The following is a 27447-nucleotide window of genomic DNA, read 5'->3' as shown; positions in this document are numbered from 1 at the left end:
CTTTAGTCCTTTTTAAACAGCTTGTTTGGGACTCTGCCTAGAAATAGGCATAAAACTGTTTGACCCTGCCTAAATGTTCCTTTTCAGCATTTTGTGAATTACCTTTGTTAATTTATGTTACTCACAAAATTGATTGCACCTCTATAGTTAAGTCACAATTTCTGCCTTCAAAATAGGGGCATTAGATTGTGGATCAAGATGACTAGGTTATCATCTAATCAGTCACCTTTTAATACACAATAAGAGCTGACTAGTAATATTTTGTAGCTTGCTTTTTTCATTTAACCATATACATGGATACTTTTTAAGAATGCAAGAAATACACTGTAAAATTTTTTACTGTGTCTTAATTCTTTCCCCACATAAAATGTAATTTTTATTGTTAGGATTTTTAAATGTAAAATTTTAATCATGAATGCATCCTGGTTTATTCAAAGTTCCAATGTAGCTTAATACTTTGACTTCTATAGCATATACCATTTACAAAACACTACCATGTATTTAATGGTACTGGATCCTCTCAAAAACCCTGTGAGTAAAGCCTGTGGATTGTGTGTTGTTCGTTAATGGTTTAATGAAGTTTAAATTTTATCTTAAACACCTCTTTCCATGACTTCTAACTTTTTTTTTTTTAAATTTCTAAGACCAAACAGAGGCAGATCTTTTTCTTTGTCTCCCAAGTTCTTTCTCCTCATAGGCCCCCTCTCTGGAAACACACACACATATACACTGTTTAAAAGCCTAATGAATAAAAACACAGTGGTTTTATCTTCCCTAGCTCCCGTGAAACTTTGGAGCCCTATGAAAGGATCCTATTCTATTGTTAAAAAGAGACAAGCATTTGGGAAAACCTTACTAAATTATTTCTTTTTTGTCCTATCCTATGAACATATCCTGACTGGTAAAATATGAACATGTAGACATCAAATACAAATTTCTGTTTGTTTTTTTAAAAAGTGTTCAAATACTGCTTACAGTTCTGACTCTTAGCTATGCATGGCTTTTGTGTCAGATTACTTTGCGTGCAGCAACCTGGTGGTAGTTGTTGTTGCTTGTATTATAATTTGAGCACAAACAGCGTACTGGACGCCACACTAGACACATCCCAGCCCCACGGGCACCAGTTGTTTGGCAGAAAGCTACTCCCATAAAGTAATAATAATTGCAGAAAAGCAAAAGGAACTGAATTGAAATTTTTATCAATAGTTAACCTGAAATAACTCTTGCTAGATAATGTTCTCCAAGTAAAAGTCTATTTAAGGCTTTAGTTCTCAAAGATACTACCTATTAGTGTACTTCTCTTTGCTATTGTGTTAATGAATAAATAAAAATTCACCAGTCAAGTGTACTGCTATAGTATGTGAAGAACCAAGTTCATTGTATACTTCAACACAACCTTTTTTACTTAACAGGCAAACCTCTTTTGCCTGTTAATTGTGGATGGAGGATACCCAGGCATGAGCTCTTTTGGGCCTGCATCTATCTTTTTAAAAAACAAAACAAAACAAAGCAAAAAACAAAAAAAAACAAAACAAAAACACAAAACTGTACATGAAAACAGTAGTGGAACTGTTGATAGGATTTGAATTCCTATAGCTATCTATGCCTTGATAAACTTACAGCATATTTAAACTTTTTGGGTCTAAGTTTCCTTCTTCATCTGTAAACAGGGGTAATAGTACCAGCCTTAACTATTTAACAAAGTATCAGTGCAGATCAAATAAACAAGAGTCTCAAACTAGGTAACTAAACAAATGATAAAAATGGCCATTAACTTTCTAAGTGCTGTAAGATCAAATGGTGTGAAAATAGATCATTTTTTAAAATAAGGCATATCTGGAATATATGGAAATAGGGAAGGAGATATAAGTAGAATTGAAAAATAATTTTTGTTTCACAGAAAAATAAAGGCCAGGTATGCTGGCTCACATCTGTAATCCCAGCACTTTGGGAGGCCGAGGCAGGCGGATCACTCTTACAGTCAGGAGTTTGAGACTAACCTGGCAATTGTGGTGAAACCCGTCTCTACTAAAAATACAAACATTAACTGAGAGTGGTGGCACATGCCTTAAATTGCAGCTACTTGGGAGGCTGAAGCACAAGAATTGCTTGAACCCAGGGGGCAGAGGTTGCAGTGAGCCGGTGTTACGCCACAGTACTCCATCCTGGGTGACAGAGTGAGACTCCGTCACAAAAAAAAAAAAAAAGGGGAGAAAGAAGTATCTGTAGAAATCTCAATTCTCTTTCTCTGTAGACTGTTAGATGCAGTCAGTTGTCTGCCTCTTTGGAGATTAGTATACTAGTTGTGGTGGTTTAACAGTGTAGGCTCTGGACATTTCCTACCTGTGTAATTCTGAGAAAGTCAATGAACTTGGCTTTTACCTCAATTTATGTATCAATAAAATGAAGATAATAATGCACCTATTTCATAGAACTTTTGTGGATTAACATGTGCTTAGAACAGCGCCAGACACATGGTAAATTGTCATTGTAGTTAGTTGTATTATTTTTTTATCTGACTTAAGCAGTAGCTAGAGTTACAGAAATTCATGCTGTAGGAAGGCCGGGCGTGGTGGATCACAAGGTCCAGAGATCGAGACTGTCCTGGCTAACACATTGAAACCCCATCTCTACTAAAAATACAAAAAATTAGCTGGGCGTGATGACAGGTGCCTGTAGTCCCAGCTACTTGGGAGACCGAGGCAGGAGAATGGTGTGAACCGGGAGGTGGAGCTTGCAATGAGCCGAGATTGCGTCATTCTACTCCAGCCTAGGCAACAGAGCAAGACTCTGTCTCAAAAAATAATAATAATAACAAAAAGAAAAAGAAATTCATGCTATAGGAAATGTCACATGGTGTCTCTAGTCTTTTCTATATGTGAGACATAGTTTTCAAGCTTTCATATTAAATGCTCTAAAGGAAAGATGTATGATTAGAGTTGGTAGTTTATACAAGTTTTATAGGGAGCTGTGTAGTAGATGTTCCATACAAACCATGTTATTCATAATTATGTGTTGAAAAGGTTCCCTGTAACCAGGTACATTACCTATATGAAATATTAGTAATTTGAAATGTTGAATCTTGCATTTTAACAGTATTTGCTGATTTTTATCTGAAAATATTAATTGGTCTTTATGTTACCTCTTTTTTGCACACTGTATTGTAGAGAATTATACTGTAACTGTATATGACTGTTCAGTTTTAAATTGTAATAGTTAATTATGACTTTTAAACTTCAGAAAGTTTAAAATATTTTTATCACCCTGGAGCTGAAAAGTACTTTAAAAATCACCTGCCTACCTTCCTGCTCTTAGGCAATGCTGTGCCTAAGACATCACAGAACACTATGGTAATTATCTATATGATTTTTTTAATCTAAAGAAAGAAGATCCTACAAATTGCCCTGAAGCAAGCTCAACGCTACCCAGATATTTAAGTATATAATTATACTGGAAACTATGAAGTTGGGGCATTAGTATGAGGACCTGAATACCTTCTTACCCTCACCTTTGAATTACCTGTAGGGGGAAAACAACTCTTTAAAAAACAACCTAATCCACTTGGTTCAAAAGCAAGTAAATATCTGTGAAAACTGTTCTATGTCACTAGAATATGAAAGTTCAAGAAAAAAAGCATGTACTCTAACAATGGTGTTTTATCTATATTCTTCAGGTAGTTTTGGAGTTGGTCTTATGAGCTGCTAGAATATCTACCTGGAGGAGGAGATGAAATGTTCCATGTGGCCACCATGTCTCCTTTAGAGACTGTCACATTCAAATTCAAGCATTATATTGACCACATTAAAAGTACTCACGTGGTAGAAAGCAAAGGTACTGTTTCGTCACCTAAGGGTGAAAACGTGCTGTCTGGAACTTAGAAAAACTCAAGTATTCAACAGTTTTTTTTGCCAGTCATGCCCAGCCTATAATTGGGTCTTTCATCTCCGCCTCTTTTCACAAACTGAATGTCCCTTGTCCTTTTTTGTAGTGATGGCAGTGATGATGCTTGAATTTTGAAGCCGTAAATGTGATGTGTTAACCCTAAATGGTCCTCATGTATAGGGGTGTCCTTGAAAAAAAATCTCATCTACCTCATGGTTTAATATGAGACAGTGTCTCTGGCAGTAGATAACCCAGCTTTTCTTTCTTTCTTTAATGTTACTTGTAACAAAATCTTTTTTTTTTTTTTTTTTTTTTTTTGGAGACGGAGTCTCGCTCTGTTGCCCAGGCTGGAGTGCAGTGGCTGGATCTCAGCTCACTGCAAGCTCCGCCTCCCGGGTTTACGCCATTCTCCTGCCTCAGCCTCCCGAGTAGCTGGGACTACAGGCGCCCGCCACCTCACCCAGCTAGTTTTTTTGTATTTTTTAGTAGAGACGGGGTTTCACTGTGTTAGCCAGGATGGTCTCGATCTCCTGACCTCGTGATCCACCCGTCTCGGCCTCCCAAAGTGCTGGGATTACAGGCTTGAGCCACCGCGCCCGGCCTTGTAACAAAATCTTTAGTCACCAAATCTATAGTGACTCTTTAAAGAATGTTAATATCAGAAAGGTTTTTTGTTTTCTTTTTTAGTGGTGAGAGGGCAGTGGTTTTTAGTTGCCTAGGATAAAAAAATTCCAGGACTCTATCCTAAGAAATGCTGGTTAAATAATTATAAAGATCATTGGATTGTGTTTTATATTTGGCAATTGTCTGGAGACTATATAAACTGTATCACTGGGGGAAAAAAATAATGGATATAGTTGTTGTGAAGCAACCTAAAACAAGCTGGTCATTTACAGATCTTAGGGTTTTTATTCTGTTTTGTTTTTGGCAAGAGAGGTGGTCAATGAAGCATTTGAAGGTGTTTCTCTGCAACCTTACTAACAGATTGTAAAGAAATGACCATATCCTGCCACATACAGATGTTTTTCAAACAGATGTTAGTATGAAGACACAAAACAGTGTATTACAACCTGTTCTTTAATGTCTATGAAAGAAGCTTTGAGCTTGCTTTCATTTTAGGCATACCAACCATCACCCGAACTAGATGAGATCCACAGCATTCACAAGGTCACTTTCAGTTATCCTTTTAGTCAACACTGGACAACAAGAAATGCTTCCAAACCAATGACTAGTTAGTTACAGGACTGTTAAGGAATCAACACTGGGCACCATCTCTAAGAGAAAACTTACAGACCTTGCTGGATTTTTATATCCTGTTTTTTCAAAGGTGGAGAATAACTCTAAAATATTTTATCTAATTCACAATTTTTTGATAATGTCTTTTAATTTTACCAGTGAAAGCCCATTTCTAACATTCATCTTGTTAACCACTAAGCTATTCATTTTACCAATAAACCTCACTTCTGGTATTCACTATGCAAATTACCGATGTCTCAAGTGTTGATCACGATATGGATAAAAGAAGTGCTTGTGGTCGTTGCTTCTGGAGTATAGCTGTCTGATACAGTGCTCCCTTAACATGGCTCCTCAATTAGGACAACTGACTGCCCCTGGAGTTTGAAGTTTAACTAACTGATACATTTATATCGATCATACCATCTATACTGAAGTGTTATAAGTATATTATAGACATCATGACAGGACTGTTGCTAAACACTTGAAATGGTGGGAATAATGTAATACATATCTTCTTTCAGGCGGTTATGTGTTTAAATTTTTTTCAAAATGCTTTTGATCAACTCATTTAAAAATACATGCGTTCAGTTCAATTATTGATACTTTTCATGAGAGAATTCAAGAGCTAGATCTGTCTTTTAATTTTTTTATACAACTCTTAGTAAATTTATTACAAATACTTAAAATCATGCTTACATGTCTGTAATTAAGTAGCATAATTAAACCAAATTTTGTTATTTATAGCCATTGCTGTTTCATAGAGTTCATGTTTAAATTTCACAAGCAAATTGGTTAGTTGTATATTTCTTAACTGGAGACCAATTTCACTCATTATCTTTATAGAATAAAATTTGTACATTCATTCACCAATTTATTAAGCATCTGCCATGTGCTGAGAATTGTACTAAACTCAGATATAATTCCCAAACTTTAGTGTGCATTGAACTCATCTTGAGAATTTGTTAAATTGAAAGTGAAATGTAGAACTCTGCCTTTTAACAAATATCCCAGGTGCTGCTGATGCAGGTGGTCACAGGCTCTACTCTGAGGAACACAGCCCAAGAGATAACTGTTTAACCTTCTGAACACCTTCCTAGAAAAGGCTAACAGCCTGAGGAGGCAAACAAGAAAACAGAACTAATAACTGATATTGTATAGGATCAGGTGCAATGAATTCTAACTCTGGCTGAGGAACTTTTTAGAATATTTGATACCTTAACCCATGGTTCTCAATGAATGTAGTGGTGGGTAGAGTGTGGAACATTTTTTTCCCCCAGGTAACATTTGCCAATGTCTGGAGATGTTTTTGAGAGTCATGTCTTGCTGGGGGAGGGGCAGGGTGTGCTACTGGCATCTAGTGGGTAGAGGCCAGAGATGCAGCTAAACACTCTGTGATGCATAGTAAAGCTTCTCACAACAAAGAGGAATTTAGTCCAAAATACCAGTAGTGCCACTGTTGAGAAATCTTGTCTTAGCTTATTTTTCTCCCTCTGACCTTAATGTCTGTTGTTCCCCTTACCCGTACACACATAGTTTTGAGAAAAGTTACACAAGTTTTAAATAAGAATAAATGATGTTTAGTATGAATAGATGATTATTATAAAAGATATAAACAATAAAACATATTCTCCCTCACCCACGCAGTCCTAGACATTTTAAACTCCCAGAATGAAAGTTCTCCCTCACCCACACAGTCCTAGACATTTTAAAATGATATTACACATACATACGTGTAGTTAAAGGTTGTTAGGTTTCTGTTTTGTTCTTAAATGAGATCGTACTTTTTCCTTCCTTCCTTCCTTCCTTCCTTCCTTCCTTCCTTCCTTCCTTCCTTCCTTCCTTCCTTCCTTCCTTCCTTCCTTCCTTTCTTTCTTTTTTTTGAGATAGAGTCTTCCTCTGTTGCCCAGGCTGGAGTGCAGTGGCTCAATCTTGGCTCACTGCAACCTTGGCCTCCCAGGTTCAAGAAATCCTGCCTCAACCTCCCCAGTAGCTGGGATTACAGGTGTGTGCCACCACTCCCAACTAATTTTTGTATTTTTAGTAGAGACAGGGTTTCACCATGTTGGCCAGGCTGGTCTCGAACTCCTGACCTCAGGTGATCCACCTGCCTTGGCCTCCCAAAGTGCTGGGATTACAGTCGTGAGCCACTGCACCTGGCTATAGAGATCATACATGTTGTTTTGTGACTTACTTTTCTTCCTTCACAGTGTACAATTGCTGCACAGTAAGTACCACATTAGAGTACAGATGTATGTACCATAATGATTTAACTATTCTTCTGCAGGTGGATGTTAAGATTGTTTCTAGTTTACTTGATAGTGTTATGAATAGCACTGCATTGGGCACAGAGTGAGACCCTGTCTCAAGAAAAAAAAAAAATTATGCACATGTGCATGATAGATTCCCAGAATGGAACTGTTCAGTCAAAAGGGACAGTTATTTTATTTTGATAGTTTTATTGCTGAAAGAATATCCCCATAACGGGCTATAACTGTTTATATTCCCACCAACAGTGATTGAAATGCCTGTTTTTCACACCCTCAGCGATGCTAGCTATTACATTTCTTAATTTTTGTCATTTTGATGGGTGAAAATGCTATCTAGTAATTATAATATCATTATATCTCATCATTATAATTTTATTTCCCTGATAATTAGTGATGTTGAGCATCTTGTTATATGTTTATTAGCCATGTATGTTTTCTGTGAATTGTTTATGCATAGCCATTGCCAACTTTCAATTGAAATAACTGCATTTTTTGTACTAATTTGTAGATCTTTATGTGTTCTGTACATTGCTTGTTATATATCTTGCAGATATTTTCACCCTGTCATTTTTTTAGCATTGCAAATAGTGCCTTTCATCACACAGCAAGCTTTTAGTATTTATACGTTCAAATTTGTGTCTTTTATGCGGTACAGTGTAGTGGATAAATGTACAAGTTGTAGAGCCAGATTGCCTGTGTTAAGATTTCAGTTCCTCCGCTCACTAGCAATGTAACCTTAGGCAAGGTTTGTAATAGCTTTGTGCCCAGTTTTCTATCTTTAAAATGGGAGTAGTAATAGTATCTACTTCCTAGGATTGTTTTGAGGAACAAATGAGATATTACAGTAAAGCACTTAGACTACTGCCTGGCAACTACTAAGTGCTCTATAAAAAGTAGCTTCTATTGTTATTTCTTCTGGTTTTGTGCCTTATTTAGGAAGATCTTCTATGCCTCAAAAACGTAAAGATGTGTCACCACAGAAAAAATAATTCGGCACAATTTTATCAGAGCATGGGATGCATTTGGGGGAGGGACAGTTGATTTTCCTCATGTGGAATCATCAGAGGCAATACTGCAAAGAGCTTTGCTGTATTGAAGAGTTTGAGCTTGATCGTGGAAGCAGAGAAAAAAAACCTTGACAAATTACAAGCTAGAAAGATTGTATAAAAGATTCCTACACTTCTCAATTCATGATGGAAGGAAAAGATTGTTCAGTAAATGATACTGGGACTATTTGGGAAAAAATTAGCTCCTCACCTCACTACAAAAGGAATTACAAGTGGATGAGAAAGTTCATTGAAGAAAATCAAATAATCGAAACTAAAAGAGAATAGAAGTGAGTATTTATTAAATCAGTGGGTAAAGAACAACAGGTCCGTGACCTGTTAAGAACCAGGCTGCACAGCAGGAGGTGAGTGGTGGGCAAGCAAGCTTTAACTCCTGAGCTCTGCCTCCTGTCAAATCAGTGGTGGCATTAGATTCTCATAGGAGTGTGAACCCTATGGTGAGCTGTGCATACAAGGGATCTAGGTTGCATGCTCCTTATGAGAATCTAATGCCTGATGATCAGAGGTGGAACAGTTTCATCCTGAAACCATCCCCCGCCCCCCACCCTAGCCCTGGTCCTGGAAAAATTGTCTCCTTGAAACTGGTCCCTGGTGTCAGAAAGATTGAGGACAGCTTTTCTAGAGGACAAATGGTAGTCATATAAAAAAAGTTTTTAAAGTATACATGTTTTGGATCCATTTATTTGACCAAAAGAAATTTATGTTAATGAAGTAATTTAGGATCAATGTAAAGACTAAGAATTTTTCATCTAGGTATCTCTTATGAAAAATTGAAAACAACCCAAATATCCAGAAATACGGGATTAGTTAAATTATGTCCATAAAATAGAATATTACCATTCTAAATTTTATTATGGTATGGCATTTATTGATATAAAACTATATTCATTATATTTAAAAAGCAGTTTGCAGAAGAATGTATCCAGTATATGATCCAGTTTCTTAAAAATAAATACAAATAAAGTAGAAAAACAACAAAATGTAAAAATACATATCTTTGGTGGACTTATGTGTAATCTTGTTCCTTGTTTATGTCTTTGTATTTTCTTTTCTTTTCTTTTTTTTTTTTTTTTTACAATGAATCTGAATTACTTATGTCTGTATATTTATTTATTTATTTTTTGAAACAGAGTCTCACTATGTCACCCAGGATGGAGGACAGTAGCACAGTCTTGGCTCACTGTAACCTCTTCCTCCAAGGTTCAGGCAATTCTCCCATCTCAGCTTCCTGAGTAGCTGGGACTACGGGTGTACACCACCATACCTGACTAATTGTTTTGTATTTTTATTGGAGACAAGGCCATGTTAGCCAGGCTGGTCTCAAGCTCCTGACCTCAAACAGTCTACCTGCCTCAGCCTCCCAAAGTGCTGGGATTACAGGTGTGAGCCACTGCACCCAGCCTGTATATTTAAAGTGAGTTTCTTGTAGACAATATAAAGTTGGGTCTTGTTTTATGAATCACTCTGACAATCGCTAGTTGCTGCATTTAGAACCTTTATGTTCAGAGTGATCATTGATATCATTGGATTAATGTCTACTTCATTTGTTACTATTTTCTTTTTTTTTTTTTTTTTTTTTCCTGAGTCAGGGTCTCACTCTGTCGTTTAGGCTGGAGCGCAGTAGTGCAATTGTGGCTCACTGCAGCCTCGACTTTCTGGGCTCAAGTGATCATCCTGTATCAGCCTCCCGAGGTGCTGGGAATACAGGCATGTACCACCATGCTTGGCTAATTTTTTAATATTTTTTTTGTAGAGACAGGATCTCACTATGTTGCCCAAGTTGATCTTGAACTCCTAGACTCAAGTGATCCTCTTGTCTTGACCTCCCAAAGTGCTGGGATTGCAGGCATGAGCCTCCGTGCCTAGCCTGTTACTATTTTCTAATTGTGGTCCTTGTTCTTTATATCTATTTTTGTCTTCCACCCTTCTGCTTTTTGTGGTTTTTAGTTTGCTTTTGTTTTTTGGTTTTTCTTTTTTTGTGTGTGTGTGAGACAGAGTCTTGCTGTGTCACCCAGGTTGGAATACAGTGGCACAATCACAGTTCACTGCAGCCTCAACCTCTTGGGCTCAACAAATCCTCCCACCTCAGCCTCCTTCGTAGCTGGGACCACAGGCATGCACGACCACATCTCGCTTTTTTTTCATGGAGAGGTTATCTCTGTATATTGCCTAGCTGATCCTGAACTCCTGTATTCAAGCAATCTTCTTGCCTCGGCTTCCCAAAGTGTTGGGATTACAGGCGTAAGCCACCACACTTGGCTTAATTGAGCATTTTATATGATTCCACTTTCTTTCTTTTCTTAGCTTCTCAGTTAATTGTTAAATTTTTTTTTTAAATTTTAGTTTTTTAGTTACCCCAGAGTTTGCAGTCTACAACTAATCCAAGCCCACTTTCAAATAACACCATGCCACTTTACAGGTAGTGGAAGTACCTTTTAATAACACAATAATTCTGTTTTCTCTCTCTAGTCTTTTATATCATTGCTGCCATTCTTTTTACTTATATATAAGCATACAAAACCATTTATAGTCACCCCTCAGTATCTGCAGGGATTGGTTCCAGGACCCCTTGCAGAACCCACAGATATGAAAAGTTGGCAGGCCTTATATGTGAGTTTTCTATCCTGCAAACACTGTATTTTCAATTTGCATTTTGTTGCAAATATGGAACCCACTGACACTGAGGGCTGACTATATTTACTGAAAAAATTTGTGTATAAGTGGATCCACGCAGTTCAAATCTGTGTTGTTCATGGGACAATTATATATACGGATAACCATACATAATTTATACAGTGTTGCAATTATTACTTTACACAAACTGTTATCTATTGGATCAGTTAAGAATAAGAAAAAAAGGCCGGGCGTGGTGGCTTATGCCTGTTATCTCAGCACTTTGGGAGACCGAGGCAGGCGGATCACCTGAGGTTGGGAGTTCGAGACCAGCCTGACCAACACGGAGAAACCCCGTCTCTACTAAAAATACAAAATTAGCCAGGTGTGGTGGCACATGCCTGCAATCCCAGCTACTTGGGAGGCTGAGACAGGAGAATCGCTTGAACCCAGGAGGCTGAGGTTGCAGTGAGCCGAGTTGGCACTATTGCACTCCAGCCTGGGCAACAAGAGCAAAACTCCGCCTCAAAAAGAAAAAAGAAAAAGAAAAATGTTAATTTTATCTTCATTTATTCCTCCTTTGGTGCTCTTCCTTTCTTTACATAAATTTTACTTTCTAACCTGTTATTTTTTCTTCTCTCTAAAGAACTTCTTTTAACATTTCTTGCAAAGCAGATCTACTGGCAACAAAATATCTCAATTTTTGTTTGTCTGAGAAAGTCTTTATTTCTCCTTGACTTCTGAAGAGTAAGTTCACAGGTACAGAATTCTAGGTTGGTGGGCTTTTTCTCTTAAAACTTTAAAATATTTCACTCCACACTTGTTTACATGGCTTCTGAGAAGTGGGAAGTAATTATTATATTTGTTTCTCTATAGGTAAGGCGTTTATTTCTTCTGGCTTCTTTCAAGATATGCCAGACTGGGCAATGAGGCTCAACCCTGTAGTCCCAGCACCTTGGGAGGCCGAAGTGGGAGGATCACTTGAGGCCAGGCGTTTATTCCAACCTGGCCAACAAAGCGAGACCCTGTCTCAAAAAAAAAAAAAAAGAAAGAAAAAAAAGAAAAGTAAATTATATGCCTAGGTGTAGGTTTCTTGGCCTTTATCCTTTTTGGTGTTCTCTGAGCTCTCTAGATCTGTGGTTTGACGTCTGACATTAATTTGGGGGAAATTACAAGTCATTTCAAATATTTTTTTCTGTTCTTTTTTTTTTTTTTGTCTGCTTCTGGTATTTCCATTGTGCATATTGACATCTTTTGTAGTTGTCCCACAGTCCTTGGCTACTCTATTTTTTTTTTCCAGTCCTTTTTCTCTTTGCTTTTCATCTTTGAAGGTTTCTATTGTGCTATTCTTGAGATCAGAGACTCTTTGTCCAGCTGTATCTAGACTACTAATAAGCCCATCAAAGGCATTCTTAATTTCTGTTATAGTGTTTTTGATCTCTAGCATTTCTTATTGTTTTTTTTCTTAGATTTCCATCATTCTGGTCTTACATGCTGTCTGCTTTATCTGTTAGAGCCCTTAGCATATTAATTATCATTTTAAATTATTGGTCTGATCATTCCACCATGTCTTCCATATCTGAGTCTGGTTCTTACGCTTGCTCTGTCCCTTCAAACTGTGGGATTTTCTTTTTGGTTTTGTTTTTTTTCTTTTAGTATGCCTGGTAATATTTTCTTGACAGCCAGATGTGATTTCCTGGGTAAAAGGACGTGCTGTAAATAGGCCTTGAGTAATGTGTGGAGGAGGGAAGCATTCTTTATTCCTATGATTAGGTCTCAGTCTTAGAGTTAGCCTTTGCCTCTGTGTTGTGAACTTCGTAAGTGTTTCTCAGTATTTTCTTCTCCCTTCTTATGTGGGGCAGGATGGCTACAGTGGGCTGGTGTTGAGTATTTCTCTTTTCCCAGATTAGACTCTGATAAAACCCCAGCAGATTAGACTCTGGTTAAACAGTTTCTCTTGAGGGCAGACCTTGGTAAGAGCAGAGTAAGCTGGGCACGGTGGCTCATGCCTGTAATCCCAGCACTTTGGGAGGCCAAGGTGGGTAGATCATGAGGTCAGGAGTTCGAGACCAGCCTGCCCAACGTAGTGAAACCCTGTCTCTATTAAAACTACAAAAATTAACCAGGCATGATCGTGTGTGCCTCTAATTCCAGCTACTTGGGAGGCTGAGGCAGGAGAATCACTTGAACCTGGGAGGCAGAGGTTGCAGTGAGCCAAGATCACGCCATTGCACTCCAGCCTGGGCAACAGAGCGAGATTACATCTCAAAAACAAAACAAAACAAAACAAAAACAAGAAGAACAGAGTACCCTTGTGTTTTAAAATGGTTCCTTCTCCACTCTTCCCCAGCTGGAAGCCAAAGGGAATTTTCTACTGTAGTTTCTGTGAGAACCTGATCAAGCTCTTGGAAGGAAAACTCACAGAAGCATGGGGTTGCCCTGTGACCTCATCTCCCTGGAGTTTTTTTGTTTTTATAATTTCAATTTTTATTTTAGATTCAAGGGGTACATGTGCAGGTTTGCTGCATGGATAGATTGTGTGTTGCTAAGGTTTAGGGTACGGATCCTGTCACCCAGATAGTGAGCAGAGTACCTAATAGGTAGTTTTTCAACCCACCGCTCTGTCATTCCCACAACTAGTAGTCTGCAGTGTCCATTGTTCCCATCTTTATGTCCATGTTTACTTAAATGTTTAGTTCCCACTGATAAGTGAGTACATGCAGTATTTGGTTTTTGTTCCTGTGTTAATTTGCTTAGGATTTTGGCCTTCAGCTATATCCATGATTTGTCTATACCTAGCCTCTAGAAAATACCTCCAAAAATTTTTTTTGCTGTCCTATGCAAAACTCAGAAATACCAAAAATACTTTCGACATAAAGATATTCACCACGCCACCCTTTCTAAGAGTGACAAACTCAAAGGGACATACATGTTTAATAATAGGGAATAGTTACGTAAATTTGTGGTAGAACCATATTACAGAATGATACACAACTTCTAAAATTTAGGTTTACAAAGTTCTAACGTTAAGTTAAAACAATTAGGAGTTTTATAAATGGTATCATGTGAACTATTTTTAAAAGACAGAGAAAATATCTCAAAATATGTACAGTGGTATCAGCAAGTTGGTAAAGTTTTAAGGGATTCTTTTTTGTACTTCTCTGTATATTTATAATTTTCTGTGGTGATTTTTCTCATGTAATCAGAAAGAAAGTATAGCATTAAAAAAAAAAGATGATCTCCCTTACAGAATCACAGAAGATGAAACCGAGGTGTGTATGAGACTAGAGAAAGGGAGACAAGTCCAGAGGCTTTAGCAGTAGTGTGCTCACAGATGACGGGGCTTGCTTGAATTTAGGGAGAAGTGACAGTGGAGATGGGTGGAAGAGTCCAGATTCTGGAGAGATTTAGCAGTTAGAGTCAACTTGTTTTGATGAGTCTTGAGATTGAGAGGCTTGATGGTTGGCAATATAATTCACTAAGATGAGAAACTAAGAGGAGAAACAGCTTAAGGAGTGGAGATGAGTTCAGTTTGGCTGTGTTGAGTTTGTAATGTGGGTAAAATGAACAGAGGGCACTTGGATGCTTATATCCAGAGCTCAGGAATAGGTCTGTCTAGTCTTGAAGATTTAGGAGTCATTATCAGCACATGCATTCAAGTCCAGGCCATGGAACATGTAATCCTTGGGTACTAGGTCTTTTTTAAACTAACAGATTATTATATTTATCTCAGAACATTTAATGGAAACTAAGTTTAAAATCTGCTAGTTTTGTTTCTTGTTTAAGGTTAAATAAACAACTGCATAAAATAGTATGACTAAACTTTTTGTTGCTTTCTTTAGGGTTACAGGGGAAAGGATTCATATAAACTGCCCTTACCAACTTTATAATCACCTTGAGGTTAGGATTACTTTAATAATTTTTTTGTTTTCAATTTGGACATTCTACAACCCATTTAGACCTTTGATCTAAACACTTTAAATTGTATTTTAATGTAATCTGTAGTTTCCTTCTAAGAAGGTTGAGGATTTTTATTTGGAATTTTAAAGGCATAAGTTAGATTTTATTCTAAAATCAATATAATTTTTATAATGTTTATGAGTGTATATCTGAACCAATTTTTAATGTTGATTCTTTCTCTTTTATATTTGTGCTACCAAACTCTCTTCCATCCGACCATCTAAGTTGGTTATTTTAGCTGATATGGTTTCTAATTAAGTCTTTTTGGTTGAGAGAGCTCCCTGTGGCATGTCTGCTTTAGCATTTAATTGCTCCGTGGACTCTAAATTAAATTTTATAGTATTCCATTTTGGTCTGCTGATGAAGCAGAGATGTTTTCAGCATGGCCTGAGAAATGTGGTACTTGTGACAGCTTGGAGGACCAGCATCACAATTTTGAAAAGTAAGAACTGTTTAACTTATAGATTGACTTTTTATCATTTGACAGTAAAATTTAAAGTGTTACCACAGAGTTAAATGAGAGAATGCCAGGCCCATAATAGGCTCTTATTAATTATTTATAGAATAATGCAAAAATCATTGGTCTTGATAGTATAGCATATCAAATTATTTTGTTTCAGAAATAGTGAAGTCTTGAGAGTTTTTAGGTTGAAGTTGAATGAAAAGTACTGGCAAATAAATTTTATAACTGCTCGATACAGCATAAGGTGTTCTTGCATTGGGGTGACAAGTTGGATTTAAAAACTTCTAAGGTCTCTTCTAATGATTTTGATTCTTGAGTCAGTAGAGAAAGTGGATATTTACAAAAATAATTGGGTATTTGAATTCTTTACATTTCGAAATAATTCACGTAATCATGAGACAGAGAAGATCTGATCACTGATACTTTTAAGTCCAGTGCTGTGATTTGAATGTGTCCCCCAAAGTTCTTGTATTGGAAATGTAATCCCCAATGCAACAGTGTTGAGAGGAGAGAACTTTAAGAGGTGATTAGATCGTGAGGGCTCTACCCTCATGAATGGATTAATGTTATTATGGGAGTAGGTTCTTTATTGTGAGAGTGGGTTTGTTATAAAAATGAGTTTAGCCCTCTCTTTCTCTTGCTCTCATGCTTGCTTTTGGTTTTGACAAGCTCTCTTGCCCTTCCACCTTTTACCTTGGGATAATGCAGCAAGAAACCCCTCACCAGATGCTGGCTCCTTGAGTTGGTCTTTTTAGGCTCTAGAACTGTGAGCCAACTAGGTTTTTTTTCCTTAATAAATTACCCAGTCTCTGATACTCTGTTACAGCAGCAAAAAATGGACTAAGACAGAAAATTGGTACTGAGAAGTGAGATTGTTGCTATAACAAAAACACTTGAAAATGTGAAAGTGGTTTTGAAGCTTGGTGAAAGGTAGAGGCTGGAAGAATTTGGTGAAGCAGGCTAGAAAATGCCTAGATTCCTATGAATTAGAGCATTGAGGGTAGTTTGGTGAGGGCTTAGAAGAATACAAGAGCTGTAGGGAAAGTCTAGCTCTTTTCAGAGGTTATTTCAGTTGTCATTAGGATGCCAGTAGAAATACGGACAGTAAAGGCTATTCTGAGGAGGTCTCAGAGGGAAATGAGGAAGAAGGTATTGGGACCTGGAATACAGACTGTCCTTATTATGAACTTGCGAAGAATTTGGCTAAATTATGTCTATGTCCAAGGGCTTTATGGAAGGTAAAATTTAAGAGTAATGAACTAGGATATCTGGTGGAAGAAATAACTAAGCGAAATATTCCAGGAGATGCATGGATACTTTTCACTACATGTAGTGAGATGTGAGTGGAGAGAAATTATTTAAAGGCAGATTTATAATTAAAAGAAAAGCAGAACACAAAAAGTTGGAAAATTCATAGCCTGACCATTTGAAGAGTGAAAAGGCATCTTTAGGAGAGCAAACTAAGGGTTTAGCTAAGCAACCACTTACTAAAGAGATTAGTACATTTGCTAAAGAGAGTACAACTAGAAGGGAGCCAGGTGCTATTCATCAAGACAATGAGAGAATAACCCCACAAGCAGTTTGATTTTCCAGGCTGCCTGTCCCATCACAGGCTTAGAACTCTAGGAGGGTAGAATGACTTCAGGAGATGGGCCTGGGGTGCCCTCAACAGGCTTACTGCCCAGGGCCACCTCAGTACTCTGTTTCCTGAATTCCAGCTCAGTGGTTTTTAGCCACCCCAGCCATGGCTGTGGTTCAAGCAGGCCAAGGTACTGCTTGTGCTGCAGCTCTGCAGGACTCAATCGGTAGGCCTTGGTGGTATCCATGTGATGTTAAGTCTGCAGGCCTGTAAGAATGCAAAAACTTTGGGGGCATGGATACCTCTACCTAGATTTCAAAGGATGTCGTGGATAGCTTGGGGGCCCAGGGAGAAACTTGTTCCAGAGGTGAAGTCACCACAGAGAGTCCCCACTAGGGCAGTGTCTAGTGGAGCCATTGGAGCAAGATTACAGCAGAGAGTCCTCACCAAGGCGATACTTGCTGGAGCTGTGGGGATGAGGCCACCTGAGATACCCCAAAACTGTGAGCTACCACTGTGCAACTCCAGCCTGGGAAAGCTGCAGGCATGAAACTCCAACCCATCAGAGCTGCTGGGTGGACTGAGTCCAGCAGAGCCATAGGGGCAGGGTTGCCTGAGGGCTGTCCCTGTGGCTTTGCTCATGTGCCCCAATGTGCCTAGGATGTGGGATGTGGAGCCCAAAGCGATCATTCTTCAGCTTTAGGACTTAATGTTGTTTTCCCTGTTGGGTTTTAGACTTTCTTGAAACTAGTTACTCCTTTCTTGTTGCCTGTTTCTCTCTTTTGGAATGGGAATGTCTATCCTGTGTCTGTTCCACCATTATATTTTGGAAGTAGATGACTTGTTTAATTTCACAGGTTCACAACTGGAGTGGAATTTGCCTTATAGTGAATCATACCTTGAGTCTCACCAATATCTGCTTTAGATGAGACTCTATACTTGGACTTTTGAATTAGTGCTGGAATCGGTTAAGACTTTGGGGTTATTGGGATGGAATGAATGTATTTTGCATGTGAGAAAGACATGAATTTTGGGAGCTGTGAAGGAATGCTGTGGTTTGAATGTGTCCTCCAAAGTTCATGTGTTGGAAAAGTAATCCCCAGTACAACAGTGTTGAGAGGTGGGAACTGTATGAGGTGATAAGATCTTGAGTCCTCTGCCTTTATGAATGCATTAATTTCACCATCTTGAGAGCATGTTCTTTATTGGGAGAGTGGGTTGGCTATAAAAGCAAGTTTGGTCCCTTATTGCCTGCTGTTTTGTCATTTGGCCTTCTGCCATGGGATGACACAGCAAGAAGATTCTCACAAGATCCCGGCCCCTTGACATTGGACTTTCTGCCCTCCAGAGCTGTGAGAAATAAATTCATTTTCTTTGTAAATTACCAGTCTCTGGTATTCTGTTATAGTAGCACACAATGGATTAACACAGCCAGCGTTGATCTACTCACATGTTCTTAGAATGCCATTAAGAATTATGTTGCCCATCACTTCATTTTGTGGTACGCTGATTCAGTAGTACTCAGAACAGAACTTAAGAGTTCTGATGGATAACGGCATGAACAGAATCAGGCACTAGACTGAGACTCTAGAAGGGTGTGGTGCTGCAAGCAGTGATTTATTATCAGGTACTTACTATTGGCCTATGGTGATGTTAAGGCATAGCATCTAAACCGACAAAACAACAAAGGCATGACATGTTGCATTGGTAATCATAGGTCCACATCTAGAGAATTCCAATAAAATAAATTTGAAACAATACTACATTGAAGACTTTAGGTCAAAGTGGGACAGGTGAACTTTGTTGTGATGGTTGTTTATAAAAATGCTCAATTCTGTTCTTATCAAATTTAAATGAAGAATTCTGCTTTTGGAAATGTGATGGGCTAGATAGCATGAATAATCCATATTGGAAAATAGCACAAAATAGGTAAAATATGAAAAAAATCTTTTAAAATGCATCCCTGAAATGGCACTTATAGATTCTATCCAAAGACATAAAACAGTAATAGTAAAAACTGAAAGGGGAAGTCCAGAAGATAAGGATTCATCATAGCTTTCCCACTGAAGGTTTCTACTGAACCTATGATTAACTGCTTTTACCTCTCCATGGAGATGTAGAAAAAGTCTAGCATCTCCCATTTCTCCAAGGTAGAAGATCTAATAAGACCCCCTTGTTGCATAAAGCTAAGATCCCAGATTTGTACTATCACTGTAAGGATGAAGAAGAAATAAACTTACTGTATAGAAATGGATGAGAAAATCTGCCACTTCTATTCTTAGCATTAGTTGGTCAAGGCAATATCACCCTTGAAAATTTATTACCAGGAGCTAGCCCTCACATGGGTTTCATTTAAGACTATTCTTGATGTTGTGGTAAAATTTTTAATTTCATTATATTTCAACACTAGAGTATTAGTCTTTTTAATATGCCCTGTGACAAAGTGAAAAGTATGCATAAAGAAATTATGCTGCATTGCGAAGGACAAAGTTATTCAAGAAAAAGCACTTATGAGATTATTTGAGTTTTGAAGTAGCCACTTTTCCTGGAACACCACTTTTTACTTGAAAAAACTAACTGTGGTTATTCACCCTTGGGTATTTGGCAAATATTTTATTGAAACAGAGCAAAGTGAGCCTGCCACTTAAAGGTAGGCAACTGAAATTATATGTCAGTGACAAAATTTGAGCTTTCAATTGAAAATTAGAGACCTTGCGATTGATAGTTTCCCAATGCTTGAAGATTTTTCTGATGGAATTGGTGAAGATACAAACAAATGTGATTTTTTATATTGCAATGTGTCAATATCTACATGATTCAGAGAATCAATATTTTTCAAATGACTATAATTTTGCAAAGTCATGCCTGGATAAAAGATTCATTCAGTATGCCTAATAGAGCAATGGATTTTAATGTAACAGGGTTTAAAAAGTTCCTTGATAAAGTTTCAGGCTCTGTGTTACCATTAGCCTTTAAGAAACTACTACTTGAGTTTTGGTATAAAATCAAATATGAAGACTTGAAATTATCTGAAAAGAGTAATTAAAATACTCCCATATTTTCCAGCTACATATCTGTGTGATACTTGATTTTTTCCTTCATACACTTCAACCAAAACAATCTGTATCACAGATTGAATATAGGACTAGAGCTGTCTGTTAAACCAGACATTAAAGAGAGTTTAGAGAGAGATAAAGACATTGAAGAGATTTACAAAAATGTAAAATAGAGACATTCTTCTTATTACGTTATTTTGTATAGAAAGTATATTTATTCTTCATAAAACATGTTAATATATGAACTTGTTATTTTTAAATGAATGAAATATTTTCTAGATTTTTACCTTTTAGTAGAGTAAATATTGATAGATATAACCCACGTAAACAGAAGCTCTTTGAAGTTCTCAAATAAAGTGTGTAAAGGGTCTTAAGACAAAAACCCTTGAGAACTGTTAGTCTAAACTCTCCAGGTAAAAGCCAGTGATTATCAGACTGTATTAAAATTGTTTTTGGATATATGCTGTTTACAAGAGACAGTCCTAAAATAAGAGGAGGTTAAATGTCAGAAGGAGGAAGAGGAGCCTGTAAAGAAGACTGTGGCTTCGGTTAGGGGATAATCTGTGTATGGAGTTGTCATGGATTTAGCTAGTTTAAGACAGGGCTCTTTTCTTGCCTAACTCTCCTAATTCTATAATGTCTCTGGCATCTGATTTGCCCACAGTGCTTTTGGAATAGCTTTCCAAGGTGTTACTGAAGTGACTCACTGCCTTCACTCCTTTTTCCCACGACATAAACCAAATGAAGGAATACCTATTTTGCTCCATTTCTCCACACACACAGGGTCCCTTCTACCTGTTTATGCCCTTTCTGGCTTGGAGAAACCTCTGCCCAGCTGTACAAATGGAAACAGACTGTACAGTTCTTGTTACCGCGCATCTTTTTCTCCTGTTTAGGAGAGGTACGATAAAGGAATGTGCAAAAAATCTTGAACAGAAGAAACTAATGATGTAAAGGTACTTTGAAGTGTTATAAGTCCTAGAATTACACTTCATTCACTTAACAAGTATTTATTAAGCAATGGCTGTATGCTGTGGTTCTAGGGCTAGGATAAAGTGGTGAGCAAGGAAACCATATTTGCATATTTGCTCACGTAAGCTAAGGAGAAAAAGTAAAGGGGAATATGAAATATGTGTATTGGAAGTGTGGTTGAAATTTTAGGTAAGGTGGGTAGAGAAGGCCTCTCTGGGAGAGTGAGTTTTAGTAAAAGACTTGAAGGAAGTGGGTGAGCTAGCCATATAATATCTATGAGAAGAACATTCCTAGTAATGGAAATAGCAAGTGCAGAGCCTCTAAGGGAGACGCATACCTGGTGCATTGGAGAAAGTAAGGAGGCCAGTATATTGGGGCAGAAAAAAAGATAGAGCAATAGCATAGTCAATAAGATCAAAGAGCAAAGTCAGGAAGCCCTGGTGGTATAGGGCCTATCGGTCCAGTAAGGGCTTTTTGGCTTTTACTCTGGGGCAATTGAAGGCTTTTGAATAGAGGAATGAGATAATCTGGCTTTACCAGGATCATCATAGTTTCTGTGTTGGGAATAATTGCAGGGCAAAGGCAGAAGCAGCAAGATTAGTTTAAAGGATATTGCATTAATCCAGTTGAGAGAAAATACAGTATCAAGTACATATACAGTGTGCTCAAAATTGTGTAAGAGTGTGTGTGTGTTCAGAGGGAGGGGTGGTAAATTGAAAAAAGAGGTTTATTATAAGGTTTATTACTAGGAATTTTGCCCAGATTATGAGCGGCTCCTCAGCTCTTTCACTTATTCGTTCCTTGATTCGTGCACTTTAGTAAAATATTCCATGATCTCACATTTGAAAATTTCTACTCCTACTTTCCTTATCACATAGAGAATATAATAATTTGGTGCTATAAGTGATTTTACATAAAAATGCTCCTGTCATAAAAGTGGACAGCAGTATATACACAGCAGTTAAATATTTTTTAAGTACCCATGGAACATTTGTGAAAAATACAGGTGTACCATGAAAAAACTTTTTAAATGGTATGCCTGTATAGGGCACTAACATGAATGGAACTTGCAGGCTGGAAGTTGCTCTGGTTAAGTCAGTGAGTGAGTGGTGAGTGTACAGTAATGTCCTAGGCCTTCACATTCACTCACCACTCACTCACTGACTTAACCAGAGCAACTTCCAGCCTGCAACTCCATTCATGTTAGTGCCCTATAGGCACGCCATTTAAAAAGTTTTTAAAATGGTACACCTGTATTTTTACTGCACCTTTTCCATGTTTAAATATGTTTAGATACACAAAACTTACCATTGTGTTAGAATTGCATGCAGTATTCAGTACAGTAACATGCTGTACAGGTTTGTAGCCTCAGAGCCATAGGCTATAGCCGAGATTGTGCCACTGCACTCCAGCCTGGGTGACAGAGCGGCACTCCATCTCAAAAAAGCAAAAAAAGCAAACCTGCTTCAACCCATATGTCCATCAACAATAAAATGAATAGATAAATTGTAGAAAGTTCAATTCCTGGATATCCTTGTTAACTTTCTGTCTCATTGATCTGTCTGATGTTGACAGTAGGATGTTAAAGTCTCCCATATCAGTTGAAACTCTCCAGCAGTATAAGAGAGTTTGCGTTGTTTCGCATTCTTATCAACACTTGGTAACGTCCAGCTTTACAAAATATTTGCCAATCTGAGAGTGTGAAACTGAGGCTTAGATACATGAAGAAATCTGCCAAAGATTAACCAGTGAATAAGTGCTGGTGCCACATTCGAATCCAGGTTTGTCTGATTCCAACTACAATAGGCTGTATTTCAAAGAAATGGAAATATATAGGCTAAGTCTTTTTCTGACAATGAGAATAGTTATGAAAAATGAGTGACATTTTTAAATTAAAATAATTTTGTGTAATAACTTAGGGGAAGTGTTTCTAAAAATATGATTTTAGATTAACTGGATCAGAATCTCCTGGTAGTGGTGGTGTACTTGTGTGGAGGGGGGGATATTACTTTTCAGTAGTCAAGATTCCTAAGTCCATCTTTAGGTCTACTAATTTAGGATCTCTAGTGGTGGGATCCAGGCATTAACAGTTTTAATAATGTTTCTTAATTTTGTTTTTGGTTTTTAATAAACTTTAAAGTTTAAGAACCTTTGCTGTAGGGATTTTGAACTAATTTCAAAAATACTGCCAGATGCACATACAAACAGATATTTAAACATAGGCCCAGAGACAGATATTTAGACAGATATTCAACATTCACTTTTTTATTGACTCTTATCTCCAAACTTTCATTTTCTACTAGTTCCTCTTACTCTTTTTTCTCTCATTCTTGTTCTTTTGTCCAACCCACATATGATCTGAAGTAGCATTAGGACCCTGGCAGCAATAATAGTAATTCTCTCTAAACTGTCTCTCCCTGGCTGATCCCTAGTCCGTTTAAGAAGGACTATAGGATCCAAAAGACATACTTGTTTGAGTGCAGTCAGTTATTTCATTCCTCTTATAGAACTGATCATAGCAGTGATGTCCATCTTGGGTGGGTACAGATTTAGACTTCGTGGTTATAAAGAATGAAAATTCATTGAGTTGGGTTAGAGCTGTGAAAGATCCCCATATTTTCCCTCATTACTATTCTTCTTAAAATGTATTTTCTGAGATAGCTAATTTTAAGGAGAGAACAATGTCTGAGCTAGGTGGAGAATTACTATGAACACCACTCAAATTCCTTTTCCCGAAAGGGAGCCATTATATCAAGGACATAGTATATTAAGGACACAGACTCTAGTGAGGTCCTGTGTTAACTAATAGTGGGAATGGATATCATAGACTCAAAAGAGCTCTCTTCTACTTAGCTGACCAGACCTCAGAAAGGGCTCTTTGCATTGTTCCTAAGCAAATAATTGCTTAAGTAGTACAGCTAATTGTATTTAGAATTTAGTAGCTTTTGTTACCTATTGTTTCAAAGACACTGATTTACCAGATGCTTAAAAAACACTTTTTTTTTTTGCCATGAACATGAGTTCAGCAGAAAAATTTTTCTGCATACTTTTTACTCTAAAAAACGGAATTGGCAGAATATGATACAAAATCTAGACTCTTGCAGAACCATTCTTAAACTAAGTTTTTAAAATTATGCTCATTTCTACATTATCTTAATTTTTATAGCTTATTTTGTTATAAAATTAAATAATTATATCAAGGGATCAATGCCATACTTTGTGAAACAGATTTGTTTAACAAAAACTGAAAATAATATGTGACAGTTTATATCTCATGCTTTCAAAACAGAGGCTTTAAATTCTATATTATATGTGGAAATTGTTAGCTATTCTAAAGGTACAATGAGAGATTATTGTTCATATCATTGTAACAAATTGATACTCTCTGATCGTACTTTTTCATTTTGCTCATTGTCAGAACCTTGGACCTTAATCTTATTCTTTGATTGACAGTAGCGACCAGGGAAAGAACACTTATATTGCTTGGTATAGTCACATCTGTTCAACTTGATTCAGTTGAGGATATTTGCATATTCTTAAGTATTTCTTCTGAGAGGGCTTAAATCCTTCTCAAGTGCTTGATGCATTTTTGAAATTCATTCATAAGGTATCTACATGCACTAATAGTTCTGTATATTATTGCTGTGCATAATCTGACAGATAAGACCACATTTTAAAATAAGGTATTCTTTAGGGATACTACATTACATTTTTACTTGTTCCGTTGGGTAGAAATATCAGGGTTTTTTTTAAAGACTGTTTTAATATTTTGATTAAATTAGTGTATCCTTATTTTAGGCAAATTTTTCAAACATAGAAGAAATAAAGATTTATTAAATAATAGTTCAAAGGTATTAATGGTAGTTTTTCTTACCTTGGTTTGAAAATTGAATAATTTTGTGGAAAATAATTATAGAACTTGAATGGATTTCTGTTTAGACTCCTTATTTTATAGAGAAGGTTACTGAGACTCAAGTTTTCTGACTTGCCCACGGTCACACAGCTTGAAAATTAAGATTTAAATTTTGGTCTTAACTCCCGTATCAGTAAACTACAAGAAATAGTGGTACATGATCTCTGATTTATATTATTTACACATTATCCTACATCTAAAATTTTCCCTTTGCCATAGAACCTGCAGAGATTATGTCTTATTCATCATATCTCCCCAGAATTTACATGATGTCTTGTACAAAGTTAATGCACAACCAGTATTTTGCTGTCCTGTTTTCATTGTTCTCCCAGGCTATTATTCTGTAAAGTATAGTTAAGAAACACAATAGGTTTAGTAATGGAATGTTAAGTACCCTTAATAGCAAATAGGTTTCATTTTGTGTTCTGTTTCTGATGAATTGGCAATAGCAGTGTTGAGAAGAATTCTTGAGATCTGCCGGAGTCAGTGATGTCTAGGCATAGGATCAGAAAGCCAACTGTTTCTTTTATGATATATGTGCTTTTATGGGAGAGAGAACTATGGACTGACACAATAAAAAAAAGGCCTGGGGAAGAAATAAGACTCAAATTACAGGATACATAGAATTCAGATATTTTAGACACAAAAAAAAAAAAAAAAAAAGTAGAATGCCACCAAGGCTGGAAGTTCTATAAATAATCATAGGCATTTAAAAAGGAGAAATATCATTAGGTTACATTAAATGTAATCAAAGCAAGGAAAACAACTGTTGAGTATTTGTTGATGCCTAGCCCTGTATTGGATCCTCTTCTGATAGTAACTCTGGAGTCTTTCTGTCCTAATTTTCATTCCTTGCTTCTCCTTTTCTGGTGTTTAGGGTTGTTCTAATCTTCTCTTGTTTCTGCCTGAGTTACCTCTTTCCAATTGCATATCTGCCTTACTTATAAATATAAAAGCTGTGATACAACTTCATTGTAATTTTATTTAGTTATTGTGTGATAGGAATTTAATAGGAGAAGGAAGTTTTCAATTATTTGATTTATTATTAAAATCGTACTGTAAAATATTTGACTATAAAATAACTCAAAATTACATACTTTTTTTTTTCTTTAATCTTCCAGGAATCCCCTTCTGGTCGAAGGAAAGCTCTTGCTACTAGCAGCATCAATATGAAACAGTATGCAAGCCCTATGCCAACTCAGACTGATGTCAAGTTAAAATTCAAGCCATTATCTAAAAAAGTTGTATCTGCCACTCTTCAGTTTTCATTATCTTGCATCTTCCTGAGGGAAGGAAAAGCCACGTAAGTTTCTTTTGTCAAATAACCTGCCTTACATTGTGTTTCAGTACACCATAGCTTTTGACTCAGTAGACTGGCAACAGTTGAACATCTTACAGCATACCAATCATTTTTGCCATTCTTTGTTTCAGAGGCTGAGTTAAGGGAACTCCTTGTGACTCCAGAGAATGTACAGTAATATAAAAGTGATCACAGCTGGTTTCAAAATTTAAATTGAATATTTTAGGATATTATAAGTGTTTTATATTTCAGTGTCTTCAGTGTAGTAGTGTGTACTCTGAAGTACACACAGTTCAATGTGTAGAACTGTTTGATGCAATTGAGACATGAGAGGAACCCAAAACGAAAAGTTTAGGATAAAAGGGATGAAATAATTAAGGGAACTGTTGCCAAATCATATTCCTTGGCTCAACCTTCCAAAAATTATGTAGGAAGGTACAGTTAGAAAATGATGGTAATCATTTTCTTTTCAAAAATCACTTTTTAAGCACTGAGTCAGCATTGCACAAAGATTTCTAGATTCAGTTCTAGTCTCTTCAAAGAGTAAAACTCTAATGTGACAAAATGAGGTGAACATAGCTACAAAAGGGAGAAAAAAGTAAGATTCACCCTAGTTATTGCATACAATCAAGTCAGGGGTAAGTGAATGTTACGGGTGTTGTGAAAGGGTTCGTACCTGAGTGGAGTGGAAGATGAAGAAACAGGAGAAATGGAAATTCTATACCTAGACTTAAAAGGTGAGGGGAAAGAGATAGCTGTGAACATTTTAGCTAATCTGAATCACAGTTCTGAATGTATTTGACCTATTGGAATGTGGTTACTATAATCGGCTGTGTCTACATGACTGATTAGACTGGATTTTGTGCGTCAGTCAAATGAGATGTTTGAACACTCATCTACATGTCAACACATGACTTGTTAGATAACAGTAAGCCTCCTCTCTGGAAAGTTGGATTCTAAGCCAGTGTGGTAGGGAGACAGTGCAGAATGGAAGCATCTTAGTCTTTCGTCTCAGGACCTTAAATTATAGACTTAAATACTGAGTAATTAAAAATAAAGTTCTTACGCTGAAGTTTAAGCCAAAATAAAAGGAAAGGAAACACAGGAAGAAGAGAAACAAATTCAGAGAAGATCTTTTG

At 37.0% G+C, this 27447-nt stretch overlaps 1 protein-coding gene across 30 annotated transcripts in view; it reads left to right on the top strand.

Moving 5' to 3' along the window:
* EHBP1 (EH domain binding protein 1) overlaps positions 1-27447 on the top strand; it is a 418858-nt gene that overhangs the window by 182226 nt on the left and 209185 nt on the right. For all 30 annotated transcript variants that reach the window (XM_077958265.1, XM_077958254.1, XM_077958260.1 and 27 more), the window contains 1 exon segment: positions 26130-26311. In XM_077958265.1, the coding sequence (XP_077814391.1) occupies positions 26130-26311 (182 nt within the window).

Source organism: Macaca mulatta, chromosome 13 (genome assembly GCF_049350105.2).
Source record: "Macaca mulatta isolate MMU2019108-1 chromosome 13, T2T-MMU8v2.0, whole genome shotgun sequence".
Classification (NCBI taxonomy): Eukaryota; Metazoa; Chordata; class Mammalia; order Primates; family Cercopithecidae; genus Macaca; species Macaca mulatta.
This window is presented reverse-complemented; position numbering and strand designations above follow the sequence as displayed.